Here is a 16,267-nt window from a genome sequence, read left to right as displayed (position 1 = left end):
ACACACACACACTCAGATATAGATCTGATGTGGTTAAGTGATGCAGAGCGACTGAGATGGATTTTCGAAAAGAAGATATTTGCATTAGCAGAATATATAGTGAAAGCTTGGGACATACGGACAAAGACAATTTATATGTGATGTATTTTATTTTCATGTTTTAGCTTATTTCTGTTCTGTTTTTGTTTTGACCAAATACTTGGTGTAGCTTGTGAGAAGTGAACGTGATATTGTTTATTTATGTTGTTGGTGTCTTATAATCCCGTAAGGGATGGGTCTTAACGACAAGACACGAAAATAAAGATTCATTCATTCATTCATTCACATGTCTGAGCACGTGTATACAACACACTGTATGGGAAGTTGCTATTGTGTGTCAATGTTGTTGCAGCGGAGGTTACATAGATGTTAATTACCATGGCAACATTTCAGGGACACTGAAAAGGAAAATGGAATCATGAGCTACAATACAAGACATCATTTTTATTCTGCTGTCTCTCTCTCTCTCTCTCTCTCTCCCCCACCGCTCGCCACGTGATTGGCTGAGAGGGCTGATGATGCATTAGAGGTAGGAGTATAATAATGTCTGCTCCGCCACATTGCAGACACTGCTGCTGCTGCACCTCCTCCTCCTCCTCCTCCTCCTCCTCTCTTGGGGTCAGGCTGACGGATAACACTCAGCACCGCGCTGAACATTATATAACGCCGCTACACACAATGTGCAAACGACTTGCATCACTGCCTAACTCCTGTTTGGAAAGGTACATCAGTCCTTCTGGCTTTTATCATTACACATTATATTAACTTGGATTGTAATGCGGATTGGGGGTAGATTTGAGAGAAAAAAAAGAAAAAGAAAAGTGCATTGCAATGGACTACCAGATTGAATCATTAGCACCATCGGTACCTCATACACATCAATTTACTTGTACCGGTATATATTCAAAGACTACGTTAAAATTTATTTAATATCTATTTTTGTTCACTTTTTTCCAGGGCTAAGGGACTGAAAGCAAGGCTGGGACGTGTTTTGCTGAAACGAGATTGGACTCTATCTCGCTGCAAAATATTGAAAAACAGGTAAACTTTGGGATTATTACATCATTTTTTTATATTTATTTTATTTGGAAAAAGCAGTACATTATAGACAGCATTTCTATGTATACATAGGACACAAGTGCAGTTGCCAGGATTTCCTTTTCACCCTTCTTCCCTCCCTCCCCCCTCATCCCCCCTCCAAGTGGCTCCAATCCAATGTCTCTGTATAATCCTCTGGGATTATTACATCCTATTTAGATACTGTGTAACAGAAAGTGATTTTGTGTGCATTTTCAGGCCCAACCTAGAGGAATGCTTGAGGTGGAGAGAGTGCTTTGAAAATATCCTTGCAAGTAAACGTAAGTAGGCTTTTTAGACTTTACCAATATCTTGACACATTAACACAAATACCGGTATACATGAATAAAATAAGCATTAAGCACACAGGCATGTGCACACGCATGTGCAAGCAGGCACACAAGTACGCACGCACGCCCGCACACACTCACTCACACGCACACGCACACGCACACGCACACGCACACTCACACTCACACTCACACTCACACTCACACTCACACTCACACTCACAAACAGTTTGCCAGTTGCCAGAATTGACACCGGCCCCTTTCTGCTCCCTCAGATGGACTGTGTGCCTTCACAGATTTCCTGATGTCTGAGTTCAGCGAGGAAAACATTGCGTTCTACTTCGCCTGTGAGCAATACAAGTGCATCAAATCTGCTGCAAAGCTGCCAGCTAAAGCCCAGAAGATCTATGACGAATTCATCTGCGTCGACGCGCCCCGAGAGGTAAGAAACAACTTTATTTAAATTGAGCCCTAAAACTTGAACGTTGACACATTATGTATTATTATACTTGTCAACGACACTATCATTTATACAATACAATTGTTTGAAAAAATAATAGTAATCTTATGTGCTGTGTAACAATACACACACACAGAACGACACAGCATAATGAGTAAAGTCGCCGTGTATACTGACTATACTCGCTGTCTATGCGCCACGCTTTTTTCTAGATCAACATCGACCACGAGACACGTGACATCACCACAGCCAACCTGCTGGCCCCCTCGGGCTCTTGTTTCAACCTGGCGCAGCACAGGATCTACATGCTGATGCTCAAGGACTGCTACCCTCGCTTCCTGCGCTCCCCGGTGTACAGGGAGCTGACCGCCCAAGCCGGCAGCAAGACCTTCAAACCGCAGGCCCAGTGGGAGAAGATATGAAGACGCGGTCGCCTTTCAAGGGGGTTGAGAATACAAGGCATGATTGCCATTAAAAGGGTTGGCGTTGCGGGACGAGGCCGGTACGGAACGTGGAGACCGACCGGGCCACTTCTCACGATGGCTTCTAGAAATGGATGGATGTCTGTGAGTTGCGGCAGGCATGCAGCCGGGCACCATTCTAAAGGCTCATACATAGTCTGGATTTTCGGTGGTGAGGTGACCACCGAACTACAAAATGACGTCACGAGACGCGGTGAAGAGCAAACCACCGACACTGCTCCAGTCCTTCTCTCTGTTTTTACTCACCACCGCTCAACGTTATTTCAGCTCCAGTGGTCACCTCACCACCGGAGCGGTAGTCACCTCACCACCGAAAATCCAGACTATGAATAGGCCTTAACAGAAAGGAAAGGTGCATTGAAGAAGACAATGAGATACGTAATGTGCGAAGGGGAGAAAGGAATGAGAAGTACCGACGCAGAACGATAGCCATACGTTGTACATATAGAATACGGTCAATACACTGTGAAGTTCTTTGCACAGAGTTAGGTATAGCAGCTACTGGAAAAAAAGAAAAGAAAAATGATGCTGGTATATATACAATATACCAAGACTGTATGCACGTGTACATTTGACGATTCTCGATTGAATCTATTTTATTCTCTCTTTGCTCTCTTTTGCACTCTCGATGAACATGCATATAATTTGTCTTTATTTATTTGTTCCAGGTCTAAAATATATTGTATTTATTTGTTCCACGTGTAAAATATATTGTAAGCCTATTTATTTTATTTATTTATAAAACAGACCAAAAATACTTGTAAGTACTTACTTGCCATATTGTGTGATGATGTTAGTTTTGTTTTGTTCTTTCAAAACTGTTTAATAATTATTAAAAAATAAATAAAGTATGACTATGACAATATTGTTTTTATTTTAATCTAGATATCTAGACAAATAATTGTTTTAACAAAGATAATCACATCCATAACCTATTTTGTCCTTTGTGATGTTCACACCCCTCTCAAATGATTAAGTTCAATTCCTGAAACGTCTACATTCTCAAAACTAAAAAGTGCAATCCCCGCACCTGATACCCTCACAAACAATTGGCTCCAGTATAAAGACATTTTCAGTGGCATGCACAGACATTTAGAGGGGCAGGTGCTCAAGTGAAAAAAAGGGCACCTTGTGCAGCGCGTGGAACCGGCCGGTTGTCTTAATAATTTTGTCTTTATAGATTTTAGGGCACAAATAATATATTAGAAGCTTCAAGAATTGATCAACGTCAACATGGTCCACATACTGTACAGTGTACACTGTACATCTTTTTTCAAAAGGGCACATTGCTGTCCAGAGGGCAAAGGGCAGGTGCTCTAGCACCATGCAAGTGATGTCAATCTGTGCACGCCACTGGACAATTTACAATTTACAATTTAGGCATTTAGCAGACGCTCTTAATCCAGAGCGATTTACAATAATCAGGAACAAAAGCATGGGAATACATCACAAAAGCATTTATCATAAAACATGCGTAAGCTAAGAAAGTAACAGTGGAATATCTATATTATGAGACTATACATATAAGCTATATATATACTACTATGCTATACAGTACATATGTACTATGGCGTGCTATGACTATATACAATGCAATTATAGTGCCATCTACATAACATGCTATAAGTCTGTATCAGATGCTATCTAAGTCAACAGAAATGCTATCTAAGGGGTTAGGGTAAGTGCTATGGGCCATGATGGAGTCTAAAAAGGTGGGTTTTCAGACTACGGCGGAAGATTGGGAGTGATGCTGCAGTTCTGACTGCAATGGGAAGTGCATTCCACAGTTTTGGAGCCAGAAGGGAGAAGAGTTTGGGACGTGTGGAGCGTTGTCCCAGCGTTTTTAGTGAGGGTACTTCCAGCTTCCCTGCGTTGGCTGATCTGAGTGCGCGGGAGGGTTTGTAGGGTTCAATCATACTTGCAAGATATGGGGGAGCCATACCTTTGGTTGCCTTGAATGCCAGCATCAGAGTTTTGTATTCTGTGCGGGCAGCGACCGGGAACATTTAGGTTATGGGCCTGCATGGTGATTGTATCATTTCACCTCCGCTGAGAAGAATGACTCAGTAGGGTTGGGAAAAGGTCATTAGGATGGTAGGAACTGTGAGTACCCACCGACACCATATCTAGTTCACTGTATCAGCCTGCATGCTACTGTCACATGGTAGCATTGCTACCATGTTATATTCCTACACTACATTATGGATTGCACAAATCCAGATTGCTTGATCTACATATCATGCATGTGTGTGTGTGTATAGTTTCAGTTGCTTCCAACACCATTACTCTCTGCAAAACAATACAACAAGGAAGCTTAGAAAACGTTTTAGATCTACTAGACATAGTGTTGCTGTGTTGACCTGAAAGATGTCATCTAGTACAGGGGTTCTCAACGTTTTTGGCTGGGGACCCCTGGAAATGCTTTGGCCATGTCTCGCGACACTTCCTGGGCACGTAGAGTAGGATGCTGTACACATACTGACTCGATGACGTCATGATGGTGTTGACCAATCAAGAGATAACGTGCATGTTACAACCATGACGCGTTACAACCATGACGCGTTACAACCATGGCGGCTCTCCCCTACTATGTAAAGTTTACATAGTATGAATGGCTGGAAAATGGAGATGAAGAGTTTACATTGTAAACCCCCTGAGGGGTCGCAACCCACGGGTTGAGAACCCCTGATCTAGTACAACAGTACTCTGAATCTCTACAAATCTATCTAATGACATTGACATGACATCTGTGACTACTTCTATAGAGAGTATGCCCATGCTTAAAGTGAACGGCACATCGAGTGGCAAATCGAGTGGCAAAGCAACAGCAAAAGTGAGTTTAACATTGTTTAACGTTGTTTCATGCAATCAGATAGGACTTTTCTGTTTGGATGTATGGGCTGTCAAGGCCAGAAAGTAGTTTTTTGACACTCATTAGGCATTCCTGCATAACTTTCGGGTTTGATGATGATGTCACGCGTATACCCTCTATTGTGTCTGGCGCTAGCCCCTCCAGTACGTGGCTTTTGAAGATTAATGCCGTCATAATGGCTGATTTTACACTTGCTGAAAATAGCCGATCTAGGTCAGCTATTTTCAGCATGCAACCAAGTGTAAAATGACTTATACTGGATCTCTTGTCCACTAGTCGCTTCCTAACATTTTAGTCTAGTTTTTATTTGTTGACTAAATTGTTTTCATTTACTTTCCATTTAGTTTTTGTCAGTGGAAAAAGGTAGTCGACGAACATTTTTCGTCTTAGTTTTAGTTTTAGTCGACTTTGTTTAGATACCTTATGATGTATTTCGTGGCCAGCCAAGTCTATGGACGTTAATGTTTGTTTAGGGCACTAAATGACTAATGACTAGACGCTAGTCCCTCCTATGCCCAGCCTTGTGTGTTTGTGTGTACCACATAATAGTGATGATTTGATTGGCTGAGCAGCATGGAATGTGATGTATAATGATGATGACGTATGATGATTAGAGAGCCCCTCACTTCACACAAGTGTGATTTCTGAGTGTTTGTTTTTAGTTCAATGTAGTTCAACGTCATCTTGTCCCTAGTCTCTCAAGACAGACTGTTGCTTCGAGGAACAACAGCTAGGGGCCGCTGTTTTCCTGAATATTTGACGATGGGATTCTCAAATTGTCTTGTCCCTAACACAAACATTAAATGCCAATTACAATAATGATAATTTAATGTTTGTTTTGACACAGTTTGTTTTACATCACCATTACATCACCTAGTAATCATAGCAACATGAGTTAATTTACTTACTTTAATATATTAGCGCCCCTCACCCCTGGGTACTGAAATGTTAGGCTTTGACTGAGTTTGTGCCGACACTGTTCAGTACTCCACTGTATGAAATATGCATATAATCACATTATTATTCATGAATGTCGGGGTGAAATGAGGCATCATAATTTGTGAGCGAATGCAGAAAATATGGTTATTGAATACGGTTTGCTTTTCAATAGAGCTACAAAATGAGATTGACCCAACAGTTGCAACTTGAAAGTAAACCTTCTAGAAATATGTAACTGAACTCTGAAAACTCAATTTCTGAGGAAAATGCGTTTTACTCAATGCTCTGACCACGGCTAGCTCTTCCGTTCTCAGCAACACAATGCACTTTAACCTTGAAGTACAATTTGTCAGAACAGATTTTTTTTTTGCTATTCATACCTGTGAAAGCAGAGACTGTATGGTTACCTTCACCTCCCAATGTATGAATGAACGAACCATTGTAAGTTGCTTTGAGCACTTTTGCTGCACACATGTTCGCAGAAAGTTGACAATTATTTGCAATTTCCTGATAGAGCGGACAATGCCTGTATTATTTGCTCATTATTGTTGCTACAGCATGTTTAGCAGCAGGTGCGATAACAGGCCTGGTCGTCACCGTGGCAACCATTCTAAACGGCACTGCAGAAACACTCTTAACAATGTGTTAGTTACGGTAGTTCCTGCGGGCTCTTGTCCAAAGTCAACAAGCGAGAACAGTATCCGGATACTAGAGTGTTCTTGGTGGTGTGAATTTATTTGACCACACGTTCTTGGAAGACCAGAAGTTGCAAGGAGATGGTAGTAGACCATAAAATTGGTATGACATATTGTGTTTACACAAGCCATCAACCTTTCCATATAAATGACAATTAACCTGATTTAACCTGCCATAATGACAATAAAGCACCCTGAAGAATGGCCACTGCTCTCTCTCTCTCTCTCTCTCTCTCTCTGCCAGCCAAGCTTACGACCGTGGCATTTTCAGACTGCTAATGCACTGCATGGTTCCCAGACAGTGGCTCAGGACCCATTTGTGGGTCGCGGACACATTTTTGTACATTTAGCTGTTATTTACTTTACTTATTTGGTCATATCGGGTCATATCAGCATTGGCAAATATGCCAGTCTAATCCAGATCCGACACAGGGGTAAGGGGTTGACACTATGGCATGTAAATAAAATGTTGGGGCACGTGGAGTTTGCTTTTGAGTTTCCCAAACTGCAAGTGCACGTTTGAGTGAGGAGTCTGCTATAAACACAACACCAGATAAAAAACACTATTCCCAGTTGGTGGAATTCAAAGTAAGACTTTTTAAATTTCTTTATTATATATTATTCTCTGGTATTGGTATTCGCGATTCGGTATCGGCTAACACAGAAATTGTGGTATCGGGACCGGATCGGAAAGGAAAAAAGTGTATCCCTACACCAAATCTCTCCACCTTTTAGCTGGGGACCACCTGGAACCTCCTCAAGGACCACTGGTGGTCCCCGGACCACTGGTTGAAAACCACTGATCTATTGGACAGGTGAGTCCACCTGTGAGTGGTTAGTAAGTTGCACTGTTACTGTCTGCAGCAAATGTACAAAGAAGTGTAGCTGAATTTCTGCTCTGTGTATTTAAATGTCATCAATGAGTGCGCGGGGCCAGTATCAGGTATAATAAGACAGCTGGTACAGTATACTATATGCACACACCTGATGCATATTAACATCCCACAATGTAGCCTCTTAATACCCCATGGTAACCCACAGGCATGTATCTTGTGGATTTGTTGTGTGAGAAAAGTGAGAGCCATATGTTTTGCCATTATCAGTTTCCTTTTCTCGTAGCCTTAACAAAATTGTGTTCTTCTCGGGTCCAACAGTGGTCTGTACTTGGCCCCTCTATTTTCTCTCTCTCCTCTCTAACAATCTCTCCTAAAATAGCTGATCTACAAGCTCACAATGTGTCACGTTGCGACTATTTTTGCTAAATACAGTAAATAGTGACGCTACAGTATGTTGCATGTACTGGAGATGGACTGAGCTACACGTGATTACTTATCAATGAGCACTTTACAGAGTAAATGTGTTGTGAGCTTGTAGAACTGCTGCTTTCAACGCACAACGCCAGTGCACAACTAAGTAGTGCCTATACTGTAGCATGTATACTGTGCCATGTACTCACTGTAATTACTATAATAACAGTATGGTGCAGTGCCGTCACTACCTTGAAATAGGAAAATAGACTGAGATTCAGCATCTGTTTTCTTCAGGGTTAACAAAGATGACAAATATGCAGCACTGCTGATGGGCACACAGTGCACATGGTCCTGATATACAATCCTGGCACTGGCAGTGCACTGACACCTAGTGGGCATATTTCTTATTAACAATATTCCTACTCATAAGTTTTGACCGTTCATAAATTCACTGCACGCACGCACGCACGGCTCAAAAATATTCTACAGGTGCTGAACAAAAGATTTGTAGGCTACAATGAAAAAGGAAGGCACACTGTTCTTGAGCTCCCAGGATACCCCATTTAGACCTACAAATGACGATTCTACAAATTAATCCTATGTTTCTATGTCATTGGTTCTCAAACTATTTCATGTCAAGGACCCCAAGAATTATATGTAATTGGCCGCCGACGCCCATCTGAAAATGTATGTATAGGATATTGTTTGTGTTAATTTTTATATATGCCTGTCAAGTGGACAATTAGGCTTTCTTTTGAGGTACGCGGTGTGCTTCTCGCTATAAGAGAACATTTGCTGTCGCCCTTGGAAAAGGTTGGTCCACCAATGCTATCAGCAGTCGCATCAGAGGGAATCGTTAGCAAGCTTTGTGTTAATAGTACGGTCACAAATATCCCATTGTAAAAACATATTGCTCAATACCGACAGCAAGTGGATTCATGAATGTACTGTATCTATATACTGTAGACAATATTTTAGGCCAATAAAAAAACTATGTACTAAATTTCCCACAAAAGAAGCATGTTGGCTGCCGGACTTATAACTAGTAAAGTATCAGGGAGCTGCCTTTTTCATTATTGTCTCCACCAGGCCGAAGGCATGGGGGAGAGTATGTTTTGCACTCCGTCCGTCCGTGTGTGTGTGTGTGTGTGTCCGTGTGTCCGTGAGCAGCTAATCTCGGCCACCGTTAACCCGGTCGATGCCAAATTTTGCACACACACTCCCTGGATGCCAACGATGAACCTCTGCCCCAAACTTTCCAGAACGGCCTGTTATAGCGCCACCAGGAGGCCGCTTTGTGCAAAACAGGTTTTTGCACAGTACACCTACAGATTTTGTCCAAACATCGCGCAAATTGGTACACAGTCTCTCTAGAGCCATTCAACGAAACTGGTCTTTCAGATTTCTCAGACTCCATCCTGATTGGTTAAGATTGGCTTCCAAAGTTCACAGGAGTGCTCAGTTTCAAACAAAATGCTGCAAATCATGAACACATCGCGTGATTTCCGTGAAATTGTGCACCCACATTCCCACTAGGCCGAGGACGAAATGCCACATGAACAATTTCAACTCAGCCTCAAGGTGGCGCTATAACTGGCCGAAAAGTGTTTTTACCTCTAACTGCACGGACCTGTGGATAGCTTTGTATGCCAACTCCCTAGAGGCCAAGGAAAAACCTTTGCCTGGAATTTTTCACATCTGCTCATCCTGGTGGAGACCTGTGCCCAGAAGGGCACTTTTTCTAGTTCCATACTGTTGCCTAACTATAAATCCACAATGAATCATTATTTCATAGTGAGAAGACTCTAAGAATGTAATATTTGGAAGGGCTCGTACTATAGCAGATCTACAAGGGCCTTGTAGATCTGCTATGAAGTGATGAAGCCGTCCACATGTGCTTTTGAATTAAAGGTATATTCAGTGATTTCACTTAATTCAAATATCACTTATTTTTTTGTTTTGTTGTGATAATCCTCCCTACTATAGAGTGTGCTGGCCATATAAGGAGTTCCTCCCTGTCCCCAGTTAACCCCTGGGGGTCAAAAAACCTTAGGTTTCGTTTTTGACTCTCTATCCTGATTGGACGAAAGGCTGGGTCCCACAGTCAAAAACGAAACCTAAGGTTTTTTGAGTGAAATCACTGAATATACCTTTAAGTTTAATTTGGTAAATAAAACACTAGAGGGAGCTGAAGGCCTGCCCTGTGAGTAAAACATTATCGTTTTTTCATTGCACACTTTAGAAGTGGCTCTACCTTCCACTCTGCCCATGAGCCACTGCTGCTTTGTATAGAACTGTACTCACTGTGCCTTTCATTTTTTTTGCAAATTGTTAATGAAGTATTCAATCAATCAATCATTAATCAATCAATCAATCAATCGCAGCATGAATGCATTTCTTTAACCCACTCGGGGCGGGAACCCCTTTTGGTGTTTTAAGCATTACGTTATACTTTAGCTATTGGAAAATAGCAGATCTACAAGCTCATAGCGCGGCACCAAGTGCCGCACTATGAACTTGTAGATCTGCTATTTTTTAAAAAACATGAAAATGTGGTGCAAATCTTTGAATATATATTCTTTCAGAGCAAACGTTTTAACTCAAAACTCTGCTACTGGGAGGTCCCTGGCTGGAACAACATATTTTCAGATGGGGGTCGGCGGCCAATTACATATAATTCTAGGGGTCCTTGAAATAGTTTGAGAACCACTGACCTAGAAACATAGGGTTTTCAGAAAACTGAACGGATTTAGAAGAATCGTCCTCAGGTCTAAATGGGTAATATCCAGGACAGTGTATACTATAAGGGATTTTAAGAGAGCCTTCATCCACAAAGTAACATCCTCTGTGTTAAATGTGTGTTGGGCAGAGAACAAGATACAGTATGTAGACAGATGCCAGGTCATTATTCATCTGTTTATAGTTTCACTGTACGGATATTCTACTGCCATATTCTACTGTTAGACGGATTATAGGTTCTTAATTTATTTACGGTGTGATCCTAGATGACTATTTCTATGCATTTGATTGCCTTGTGTTGTTCTTGCTAAATTCTAAATCGCTCTGGATTAAGAGCGTCTGCTAAATGGCTAAATTGTAATTATAAATTGTAAGATCTTTGACAGTCACACATGTCACACCTTAATTCAACAATGAAATTAGGATTTTTTTTACAAACCCTTGTTGAAAATTATGATTATATAATGTAGCCTGTACTGCATGTCGTGTCCAGTAACAGGTCTAGGCAAGGCAAGGCAAATTGTAGAACATTATACAACAAACTATATAAACAAATTATTGTTATGCAATTTAATTTAATGGACTCTTATTTTTCTTTGACATGTTTATTTTGAAAGTCATAATATGCATACACTGACACCACGCTAGACAGGAACGCCCACAAATGTCACATCCAGTTTTAGGTGGGCGGAGTCACAGCTTGACGCTCTGAATACACGCTGTGGTGTCAGTGTATCATTTCTGGATAATCCAAATCTCTATTATGTGACGACAAGTGATGTGCATGACTATGTCTGTCGATCACTGCACACTCACACTCACAGTGCACATTTATGCAAAAATAGCAGATCTACAAACTCAAAATGCGTCGCACTGCGACACGTTTTGAGCTTGTAGATCTGCTATTGCTGCTATATTTGAATTGAAATCCTGATTATTATTATTTTTTAAATGCTATTTTTGAATTGGAATCCTGAAAAGTAATTTTTGTATTTAATTTCAAATGCATTTAGTTATACTTATGTTAACTTTATGAACTTAAATACAAATAAATTGGACATAAAAAAGACAATAACATTTTAATACTAGTCATTAACCCTCTGAAGTGTTCAAGTCAAATCCCATGTTGTTATTGCTTTTCTCTATGGGAAATATGCGTTTTTGAATGATTTATTGAAAATTCTCTGTTGTGACTCTGTGACAATAAAAGACCTTCAGAGAAAGCTTGACAAGTTTGCTTCCAGGAAAAAAATGAATTGAGTTGATACAATGTATAGTTTTTGTGTTGGAAGCCATTTAAAAAACAATGCGCTTACACCATGTAGTGTTTTTAGCACATGGAAAAAAGATACAGCCGTTTTAAGGTTTATTTTGGTAACAGCTTTTTTTCTACAGGGAGCCTATACCTATGACATATCTCATTTTAAAGGGTGATTTGTCTAGTTCAATAATAAAAAAATAAAAAGTTTCCCACATGTACCACTGTAGATATTTTGCCATCTATAAATAGCATGGTCAGTCATTACCAAACTGACCAACCCAAATAAAACCGCCTACTGCCCCCTACTGGAACAAGATAGAAACTCACTGTTATTCTTTCATGAAACTTGACATTTTAACGAAGATTTCGATATATAATATGTTTACATAGTCTTACCAGTACCCTAGTCTATTCATTCATGTATCTCAAAAACCTGTTATGAAGAAACACAGTTTTGATAAAAAACACATCCAATGACATAGTTTTCCGGACTTGGTGCCTATGATATGTATAGAAATGTAGACTTGAATGTTTACTGTATTATATAAAAAAAAAATTGGGTTCTTACCATCTACCGTTACAGAGTAAATCACAGTTGAAACTCGCTTAGTCAGAACATAAACCTCAGAATAGTGTAAAAAAATGACATGTATCTCGGATTGAAATAGTGCATTTTTATTTATTCTGACTACCAACATAATAAAATTATAATACATATATTACAGAAAATAAATAGGCCTACAGCCTAAAACAATTTAAAAAGAGGCTCAAACAGGAATTATTGCATAGATATAACCTGGAATGAGCGGGGAGCTGAGCCTTGTTTATGCCATGTATAGTGTTGGACTAAGGTATAACATTGTAGCGTTGTCTGTTTGTCTTTTTTCCACTCCTTGTTTTGTTTTTTCTCGTTGTCTGTTGTTTTTTGTTTGTTTAATTTTCTATTCTTCTATAAATGTCATTTGTTTGTTTTGTTTATATGTTGATTGTTATGCATATCTTCAACAGTATTTTGGAATACGTTGAGATAAGGATAGGCACTAATAAGCTTTAAGCTTCTGCCTATGCCTTTTCGATCACAAAAGAAAAAGTAAACTGTTTTTGTGTAATGTCTCCCTCTCAAAAGATCGAAATAAACTATTCATTCTACATACAAAACAGTTACGCCTCCCCCAGTGTCCCCAAACCACTGCAGTCCAGTTCTTGACGGTGTGTACTGTGTAGGCTAAATAGAAAACACAACTGCCCCCTGAAATGAATTAATGTATCTGGTTCAGTGTCGGAGAAGTCTTTTTCTTCTTCATCGTCATCATCAGCATCATCATCATCATCATGGTCCTCGGTCGTCCTCGTCCTCGCGGCTCGCCTGATGTATATACAAATAAAGACACATTTAGCTGTAGTCAGTGCTCGCTACTATATATGTCCATTACATGGTGTTTTTTACCCGGCGATCAAATACATTTATTGTGCTGCCGTGGGCCGATGCTACAAATAGCTAATAGTAATGCTAACTAATTAGCAGCTACATGGTCGGTTTGGGCTAATACCGACCCTTATATATTCTCCGATGACTGCTAGCGATCAAATGATTTTATTGTGCCGAGTCGTCGCTACAAATGGATGATTGTATAATTAGTATCACGTATGTATGTAACCATTTGTGCAGTGTTTGTTTTTTTAACTTTGCAGAGCTTCTGGAGCGCAGGCCGCAGCCTGTAACGCTAGCTACGCTCCAGAGGCTCGGCAAAGAAAAAAAAACACATTAGCTCAGCGGCCTGCCTTACCCCAGCGGCGAGGCAAACAGCGATTAGAAACTATAATACACACTGAATAGATATAGCATATAATGTTTCAGACAATAAGATTCTTACCATAGAAAAATCTGGTCACCCGTCCAGATCGTAGTACGGTGTCATCGCTCGAGCCAGGCCGGGAAGAGCGAACTCAGAAAGCCCGCAAGCAGCTGGCTTGCTCCCCATGCAGGCCAGGCATGCAGATCCCCAGGGGGCGGGCACGTTTTATAGCCAAGATGTGCGCGCGTGTTACGTGACACGGGATTTCTGGGTATTGCAGTTGGAATTTCAATAAAGGGACTTCACACAGCGATGCGGAGGTTATTAATATATCGATATTAATCAAGAAACAGAATCACGGGTTTTCCAGTGATTGCCCATTTACGGAACGCTATTACTTCACGGGTTTTCCCGTGATTGCTCTTCTAAGGGTTAAGCTACATATATAGACTGAAGTAATTAAAGCGGGTCATGTTTGCATGTTTGGATAGTAACAGCTGAAACCAATACTATATCAGTACTCTGATATTAAGGCCAGTTGCCCATGTACTGTATGAACTGGCTATAGAGACCGCAATCTGCGTATAGTGTCATTATTGTATGTAAGATAACATCCTACATGCGATTGTTTTTTAAATAGCTGACGGCAATAAGCTGTATTTCATCACTGCGCTTTGTGAAGTACAAATGAGCACATATTTGTGCCCGCATGCAGATTTTGTTGCATTACTAAGTAGTGTGCACTACTGTGCGGCCCCGTCCTAATAGCCTACACAGTGGGGCCCGCCTCCATAACACGGTTATGGCACAGACCCATGAGGGTGTACAAATGAGACCCTATACATGGCCCATTTGGTTTCATTGATACATGCTCAGATTTTAATTAACCCACTTAGAACTGAGGCCGATTCTAAAAAAAATGCCTTCTAAAAATCTAACCTAAAGGTTTCTGAAAACCTTCAAATTCTTATTACATTATTTTTGGTATAGCAGCGATTTATGAGACACAGAGGTGTCAACGTATAGTGCACAGGTCTGTGGTTTAAACAAGAAGTTTCACTGTGCAATGTGGCCCACAGATAATAATAACTTTGATGAACACAGAATCACACTCTATATACATTTTAATGATAAAGTCTCTATTTCCGTCAGTACTAAACCCTCTTATCCCTAAACTTCTTTGCCTTTTTTTTTCTTCTTTTTTTTAAACATATTAAAATTGTTCAACTAGCCGATCTACATCAACACATTGTGAGCTTGTAGAAACAAAGAAGAGCTGATAGCAAGCATCGGGGAAACCTGGGCTTCCATAACTCCCGGTGAATGCCACAGTGCCACAGGCGTATCGAGGCAGTGATGAAGGCAAAAGGGATTCCCAACCAAGTATTGAAGATTGACATTTCTGTTTTGAAAGTACAATATTTTGATTGATTTGATGTACTCCTAATTTCTTAAAGGTATATTCAGTGATTTCACTCAAAAAAACCTTAGGTTTCGTTTTTGGCTGGGACCCAGCCTTTCGTCCAATCAGGATAGAGAGTCAAAAATGAAACCTAAGGTTCTTTGACCCCCCAGGGGTTAACTGGGGACAGGGAGGAACTCCTTATATGGTCAGCACACTATAGTAGAGAGGATTATCACAACAAAACAAAAAAATAAGTGATATTTGAATTAAGTGAAATCACTGAATATACCTTTAATGTGCCATTCAGATTAAAACATGCATGCTCTGCAAAAACTGAAACTGAAATTAGGGCCCTGGGCCTCTATCTAGCCATGAAGACATGAGGAGCTCCAGATGACCCAATGTGCACATTCCACTGCATCTCCCCCAGTATATCAACTCCCCAGTTGGGCCGCACCTCTGCGTGGCCTGGCCCCCCCTCCAGCAAAGCGTCAAAGGGAATACGTTTCCTCCCCGAAGTATCTCACTGTACCCCACGCAGCAAAGTTTCCATTATATGTTTGGCAAGACGAGATACTTAATGTTATCATAACAGAGTAGAGAAGGGAAGAGCTCATGCATGTGACCTTGTGTATATTATATTTGATATTGTTGTTTTGTCATTTGAGATGATCCTTTTCCTATGATTATCTCTTGAACTGCATTTTGTGAAAGCTTGTACGTGAAATAATTCCACCCACTCTTTTACAGTACCAGTAAATATGATGTGACGATAAGCTTGGCCTGGGCCATGGCTCAGTGGTCCAGGCACCTTGGCTGGTAATCCAGTCTGGCAGTGTGCCGCGGGTTCGACTCCCGATCCCGACGGCCTTTACTGCACGTCATCCCCCCATCTCTCTCCCCATTTCCTGTCAGCCTACTGTCTGTCCCTCCATAAAAAAATATATAAAATAAATAAAGAC

General features: G+C 40.7%; 1 protein-coding gene across 1 annotated transcript; it reads left to right on the top strand.

Moving 5' to 3' along the window:
- Positions 1 to 684: 684 nt before the first annotated feature.
- Positions 685 to 2,584, top strand: rgs16 (regulator of G protein signaling 16). The gene is made up of 5 exons (XM_083767711.1): positions 685 to 761; positions 997 to 1,080; positions 1,336 to 1,397; positions 1,682 to 1,848; positions 2,079 to 2,584. The coding sequence occupies exons 1-5, from the start codon at positions 718 to 720 to the stop codon at positions 2,286 to 2,288; spliced, it is 567 nt and encodes a 188-aa protein (XP_083623837.1). The 5' UTR covers positions 685 to 717; the 3' UTR covers positions 2,289 to 2,584.
- Positions 2,585 to 16,267: the final 13,683 nt, after the last annotated feature.

This window comes from Protomyctophum parallelum (genome assembly GCF_964188405.1).
Source record: "Protomyctophum parallelum genome assembly, chromosome: 6".
NCBI lineage: Eukaryota > Metazoa > Chordata > Actinopteri > Myctophiformes > Myctophidae > Protomyctophum > Protomyctophum parallelum.
The sequence above is the reverse complement of the archived record's forward strand: the minus strand, read 5'-3'. Positions and strand labels throughout refer to the sequence as shown.